This window comes from Hevea brasiliensis, chromosome 7 (genome assembly GCF_030052815.1).
Source record: "Hevea brasiliensis isolate MT/VB/25A 57/8 chromosome 7, ASM3005281v1, whole genome shotgun sequence".
In the NCBI taxonomy this organism is placed as follows: domain Eukaryota; kingdom Viridiplantae; phylum Streptophyta; class Magnoliopsida; order Malpighiales; family Euphorbiaceae; genus Hevea; species Hevea brasiliensis.
In genome coordinates, this window is record NC_079499.1 from 16,633,234 (window position 1) to 16,639,623 (window position 6,390).

Here is a 6,390-nt window from a genome sequence, read left to right on the forward strand (position 1 = left end):
CTCCTCTTCATCCATAAGAGATCAATTTTCGAAAGAAAAAGACATAAAAATTCTTGTCACAGAGAACAAGACAAAACTTACATCACAACAAGACTTTAGCTACTCAAAAATCAATCGTAAGCAAATGTTAATCATAACTATATTAATAAAATAATAAATGATAAAATTTTAAATTATTTTTTAAAACATATAACATGATTTTATGAACCTATTTATATGCTTTAATTTTAATATATATATATATATATATATATATATATATATATATTTATAATTTTTTTAAAATTTTAAATCCACCAAACCAATAAAAAATTGAGTCACCAGTTGATCAGCCATCCGTTTATTTTGGGTCAACTCCGTGTTTATTTTGCGTCAACTCCATATTTGATTCAATGAAATAATTGGCCCCAGTAATATTTGAATCACTTATTCGCTCTGTAGATATTAGAGTGATGATATTGTGGTTGAAATTTTCGAGTTGAACCATAAAAATCAGGTGGGAAATACACGCTGCACAGTTCCTTGGAAGTTGCCTTCGTCCAATTCCTTTCCACGCCAAAAAGTAACTCTTCCTTTGCCCATTTCCAATCTTTCTCCGCCCCCATAAAAAGTGATTTTCGCTGTAAATTCTTTTTCTCACGGTTATTATTGTCATATTTAACTTTGCAAGTTTTATTTTTCTTTCTCATAGAATTTAGCGCCCTACTCATTAATCTCGTCAACAAGCATCTTTTACAAGTTCTCAGTTTTGTTGGTTTCGCTTTTTATTCAATAGATGAAACTTGCCTCCCAGAATGGATAAGAAAATTTCACTGATCAAGAAACAGAGACCCTCTTTCCATTTTCAGTCTAATATTCTTGAATTAATTCCTTTGAGTCTCCTCTTCTTTTTATGCTGTCTGTTGGGTATTGCTTAGATATTGGTTTTTAGTCCCACTTTTATTAGACCTTGGCTTTAAGGAAAATGGCTAAGGCATTACTTTTGTTTATTTTCGTATGGATACTTCTCAATGGTTTTGTTTCATGCCAAAGGCCTAAATATGTTAATTTAGGTGCAGTTTTTACTTTTGATTCGGTTATTGGTAGAGCTGCAAGGCCAGCAATGGAGGCTGCAGTTTCTGATATCAATAAAGATAAAAGAATTCTCAATGGGACAGAGCTGAGGCTGTTCGTTGAAGATGCAAGGTGTAATGTCTTCATGGGTTCTGTTGGAGGTAACCTTCAAATTCCCTTATTTTTGTCATTTATTGCAAGTATAACTAGGATAATTTAGAAGTAGAGTTGATTGGATCTTTGAGGATTAGATTTCATCTGTTTGTGATTCTCTTAATATGTAGTTTTATTTTCATGTTTTGAACATTGCCATGTGCTTTTTCTTAATTATGTTGGCTTTGATGGTTATTTTTGTCTGGTTGAGTACCGAGTAAGTTGCAGGAGCTTTCAGTTTTAACTTTGAATTGAAACGTGTCTCTTTTTAGCTAAATTATTCAATTTTGGCATTCATAATTTGCTTTCCATGACTTTAGTCACTCATGACTAGTTCTTACTGCTTGAAAGTCCTTTACGTTGAGTTATGTTTCAAAGTTGGTACTGGATTTATGAACTCAAAATCGAAGTCCTTGCACATTTACATTGTCCTGATTGCACTTCTTCCTTTTCTATCAGCTTTTCAGGTACTTGAGAAACATGTGGTGGCCATAATTGGTCCACAGTCCTCTGGAATAGCTCACATGATTTCTCAAATTGCAAATGGTCTCCAAGTGCCCCTTGTTTCATATGCTGCTACTGATCCAACTCTATCTGCCCTTCAATTCCCCTTTTTTGTGCGAACCACACAAAGCGATTCATATCAGATGGCTGCTATGGCGGATTTGATTGATTTTTATGGTTGGAAAGAGGTCATTGCAATCTATGTGGATGATGATTCTGGGAGGAATGGGATAGCTGCTTTGGAAGGCGAACTTGCAAAGAAAATGGCAAGAATGTATAAGTTGCAGTTGTCTGTCAATTTTGATGATACTGAGATAATGGATTTGCTTAAGCAATCCAAACCACTTGGTCCTCGTGTTTATATTGTTCACGTTAATCCAGACCCCAAATTGAGAATCTTTACCGTTGCCCAAAGACTTCAAATGATGACTGACAATTATATTTGGTTTGCAACGGATTGGCTTTCAACTACAATAGATTCATTCTCTCAGATGAATCAAACTTCACTTAGTGCTCTTCAAGGAGTAGTTGGTCTTCGTCAACATATTCCAGAGTCCAGCCAGAAGAAAGCTTTTCTGTCTCGATGGAGAGTAATGCAGCGGAAGGGTTTAGCAAGTTCTGAGCTGAATACCTATGGACTTCAGGCCTATGATACAGTTTGGGCAGTGGCCTATGCGATTGATAGGTTCATTGATGAATTCAAGAATATCACATTTTCTTCCATTGGCAAGCTACATGACATGAAAACATCTGAATTACATCTAGGGGAGCTCGAAGTCTTTAGTAATGGAAGTAGTCTACTAAACAAAATAATGCAGACAAACTTCACTGGTTTAAGTGGTCGCATGCAATTTAATAATGACCGGAACGTTGAGAGTGGTGGCTATGATGTCATTAATATTGGGCATGTGTCTATTCATACAGTTGGTTATTGGTCTAATATCTCAGGTTTCTCACTTTTACCCCCAGAGACTCGCCAAGGGGAACAAAGTAACTATTCTCACGTGGATCAGAAGCTTCAAAAGATTACCTGGCCTGGTGGAAAGATTGAAAGGCCACGTGGTTGGGTAATTGCTGATGATGAAAGACCATTGAGAATTGGAGTGCCATACAGAGCCAGTTTTGTGGATTTTGTTACTGAAGTAAACAAGAGCCACAAAATTGAAGGATACTGTATAGATGTGTTCCTTGAAGCAAGGAAACTAGTCCCGTATGATGTACCTTACAGGTTTGAGCCTTTTGGGGATGGTCGGTCCGATCCAAACTATAATGAGCTCGTGAGGATGGTGGCAGAAGATGTAAGTAAATATTATTGACTTTCATAATTGGTGAGGACAAAAGAAAATACAAATCTTAGTCAAGGTCTCTGGGGCAAACATGATCTTCCAATACATGGTAAATATGTAGAATATCCGGATTACTGCACTCAGGCTTGCCTGGAAAATCATTAATACCAAAATGTCTCCATGGATTCATATAAATGCCTTGTTACTTGTGTTTTTCCATGATTAGATTTTATCTTCACCAATTTGGGGGAAAACGGCAGAGGTTTATGGATAATATATCATGTAGATCTTGGTCTGGTTGAGTTCCATGCCATGATGGGTCTACCCTGAATGCTGCATTATATAAAAGGTAGAACTTAGACAGGCAAAGCTTGTTTATTCTTTCATGTTTTGGTCTCAGGTATTTGATGCAGCTGTTGGAGACATTGCGATTGTAAGAAACCGGACAAAAATTGTGGATTTTTCTCAGCCTTATGCTGCTACTGGTCTTGTCATTGTAGCTCCAGTCAGGAATTCAAAATCAAGTGCTTGGGTATTCCTTAAACCATTTACAGTGGAGATGTGGTTTGTTACAGCAGCATCATTTGTGATGATTGCAGTGGTTATTTGGATTCTTGAACACCGAGTTAATGATGAATTCAGAGGTCCTCCTAGAAGGCAGATTGTAACAATGTTCATGTATGTTTGTCAATATTTGCATGAAGTCTTTTTAAAATTTTCCTTCCACTCTACCTTGCAGTTTGCTGTTGCAATTGACATACCTCATGTGTCCATGATAATTAACCTCTAACATTATTCAACTGCAACTTTTGGCAGGTTCAGTTTCTCAACACTATTCAAGACAAATCGTAAGGAATACTTTGGCTTTAATAATTTATTTCCCTCTATAGTTAAGATATGAATCTATCTTTAGTCTCCTAGCATCAAAGTGTGTTTCTTTCTAAAGCCTGTGGCTGTGATATCACCCTTAACTGTATAGATTTGCAGAAATAACTATTTTACATTTTAAAAATCCTTAGTTATAGTAGTCATACTAATTCTTGCAGTCGCTATTGAAAGGGAACTGAAAAGTTCAATTGAAAATTAGACAAATCCCTTTACTTTGTCCCCCACCCACACATCAAGTGTAGTCTCATGTGGAGTCAATTAGAGAATTGCTTGCACATGCAACTTTAAAGCTGCTCTGCTTAGTTAATATTGTATAAGTTCCCTTCACAACTTGGCTGTTACAGTACATTTAAAAAAAAAATTTGATAACTGCTGTGCTAAGACGCAATTAGGACTATAATACGAAGCATGATTCGGAAAATTCTGATTTGAAGCTATTCTAAATTAGATTATTAGTGTTCTTTTCAGTTCAGAATCCTTTTTTGCATACTGAAAATGTGTTTAATGCGGGATCCCTATTGAAGGAATTAAATAAAGTAATCCTTGTTTTTCTGTTGCCTTTTCAATTAGTCAATAGCTTTTCTTATTGTAGCATGCAATGGATATTTCTGGGATTCTGGTAATTCATGTTTGTGAGTTTTATATTGTCATTTAATTGCAGAAGAAACTACCGTAAGTCCCCTTGGACGCATGGTGATGGTAGTATGGCTTTTCCTATTGATGGTGATAACTGCAAGCTATACTGCAAGTTTGACTTCAATTCTTACTTTTCAGCAGCTTTCATCACCCATTACTGGTATTGACAGCTTGATTGCAAGTAATTGGCCTATCGGATACCCAGAAGGGTCATTTGTCAATGCCTACCTATCTGAAAGTCTTTATATACCTCGTTCTAGACTTGTTCCCCTTGGGTCCCCAGAGGCCTACAAAAAAGCATTGAGGCTAGGGCCAAATAATGGAGGGGTAGCTGCAATAGTAGATGAGCTTCCATATGTAGAGATTTTTCTTACAAACCAAAATGATTTTGGGATCATTGGGCAACCGTTTACCAAGGGCGGATGGGGATTTGTAAGTACCTTCCTCTACAAGCAATTGAACTTTCTCGCATCACATCATGCACAATAATGTTGTTTAATGGGCTGCTTGATAAATCTGTTATTATTTCTGATACCAACCAAGCCACCCAAAAGAGATTAAAAAAAAAAGAAAAAAAGAAAAAGAAACATGCTTATGTTTTAGCATTCATGAGTACCTTTTTTTTTTTTTTTTTAATTGTAAATTCATCTTGAAATGCATGTAGCATGAGCAATATGACTGAGATCTGCATACAGAGTTATCATCTCATAAGTAACAGTCATTTCTTTTTTGAAGGAAAGAAGAAGATCATTCTTACTTTTTTTGCATTTTCTCTTTTCCATATTCTAAACTGAAGCTCATCCTCCATTGAAAATTCAAAAATTTTATCTTAAACTGGGAATTTCTCCTAAACGATTTTCGTTGTGATAAATCAGGCTTTTCAAAGAGAATCTCCGCTTGCTGTTTACATGTCTACTGCAATTCTAAAACTTTCTGAGACTGGTGAGCTTCAAAGGATCCATAAGAGGTGGTTCTGTAAGAAGGGCTGTCCTGGAGAGAAGAGACATAATTCTGAGCCTAACCAAATTCATTTGTTCAGTTTCTGGGGTCTTTATCTTCTGTGTGGTGTCTTCATTGCTGTAGCCCTTCTAGCATTTTTACTAAGAGTGGTCCGCCAATTTGTGCGCTATAAACGTAGGCAAATGCAACTGGCTTCTCCATCCTTAACTTCATCAACCACTCACTGCTCTCAAGTCATTTTTCACTTTTTCGACTTCATTGATGAGAAAGAAGAAGTCATCAAGAAAATGTTCACTCAGTGTGAGAATCCTACACCCCTGATAAGTTTGGAAAGATCAGAGAACACTTCCAAGGAAATGAAAGGACCTGCTAATGATGAAAATTGAAGTATTTCGAATTGAATAGATTCCAGCTGTTGAATATACTCATTGTATGCCTTAAAATGTAGAAAACTCTGCAATGTAGATAGATATTATTTAAGTGTAAAAAAGGTATAACAAGTTTTCCTCTTGTACCTATATTGGCATAGCATATTAGCTTTCACTAATAATTTAGGTAAATATTACATGATATTAGAAAATTACAGCATTTTTAGTTGAGCAATTTTTTCTTGAACATTTAAGAACTGGAGAATTGGTTCATGTCCGAGTTTTGTTGTACAGGGGATCACCCCTTTAATCTTATGGTTGTTTATTATTACTACTGAACAAGTAGGTTAGGTTCTTTATTTTCCTGTACTCTTTTGATAATAACCACAAGGGTACTAAGCAATCTTCCTATGGGTGCACATGGAAGCATTTATGAACTAAGAATGCTTTTTTTTTTTTTTTTTTTTTTCATCGCATGGTTGAAATTTATTTACTTGAAGTTGCTGTGCCACTTGGTACTGACAACGAAGGATTCCTTCAAA

General features: G+C 35.9%; 1 protein-coding gene across 1 annotated transcript; it reads left to right on the forward strand.

The window, feature by feature from the left end:
- The first annotated feature begins 442 nt into the window (after window positions 1-442).
- On the forward strand, window positions 443-5,994 carry LOC110655070 (glutamate receptor 3.7). Its single transcript, XM_021811246.2, has 6 exons — window positions 443-1,214; window positions 1,666-3,008; window positions 3,397-3,674; window positions 3,813-3,844; window positions 4,546-4,952; window positions 5,396-5,994. The coding sequence occupies exons 1-6, from the start codon at window positions 965-967 to the stop codon at window positions 5,864-5,866; spliced, it is 2,781 nt and encodes a 926-aa protein (XP_021666938.2). The 5' UTR covers window positions 443-964; the 3' UTR covers window positions 5,867-5,994.
- The last annotated feature ends 396 nt before the right edge of the window (window positions 5,995-6,390 follow it).

Excerpts from the sequence above, each read along its gene's own strand:
- LOC110655070 (XM_021811246.2), top strand. The coding sequence starts at position 965 with ATGGCTAAGGCATTACTTTTGTTTATTTTCGTATGGATACTTCTCAAT. Across the intron at positions 3,845-4,545 it reads AACACTATTCAAGACAAATC|AAGAAACTACCGTAAGTCCC; the intron begins GTAAGGAATACT and ends ATTTAATTGCAG. Across the intron at positions 4,953-5,395 it reads CCAAGGGCGGATGGGGATTT|GCTTTTCAAAGAGAATCTCC; the intron begins GTAAGTACCTTC and ends GTGATAAATCAG.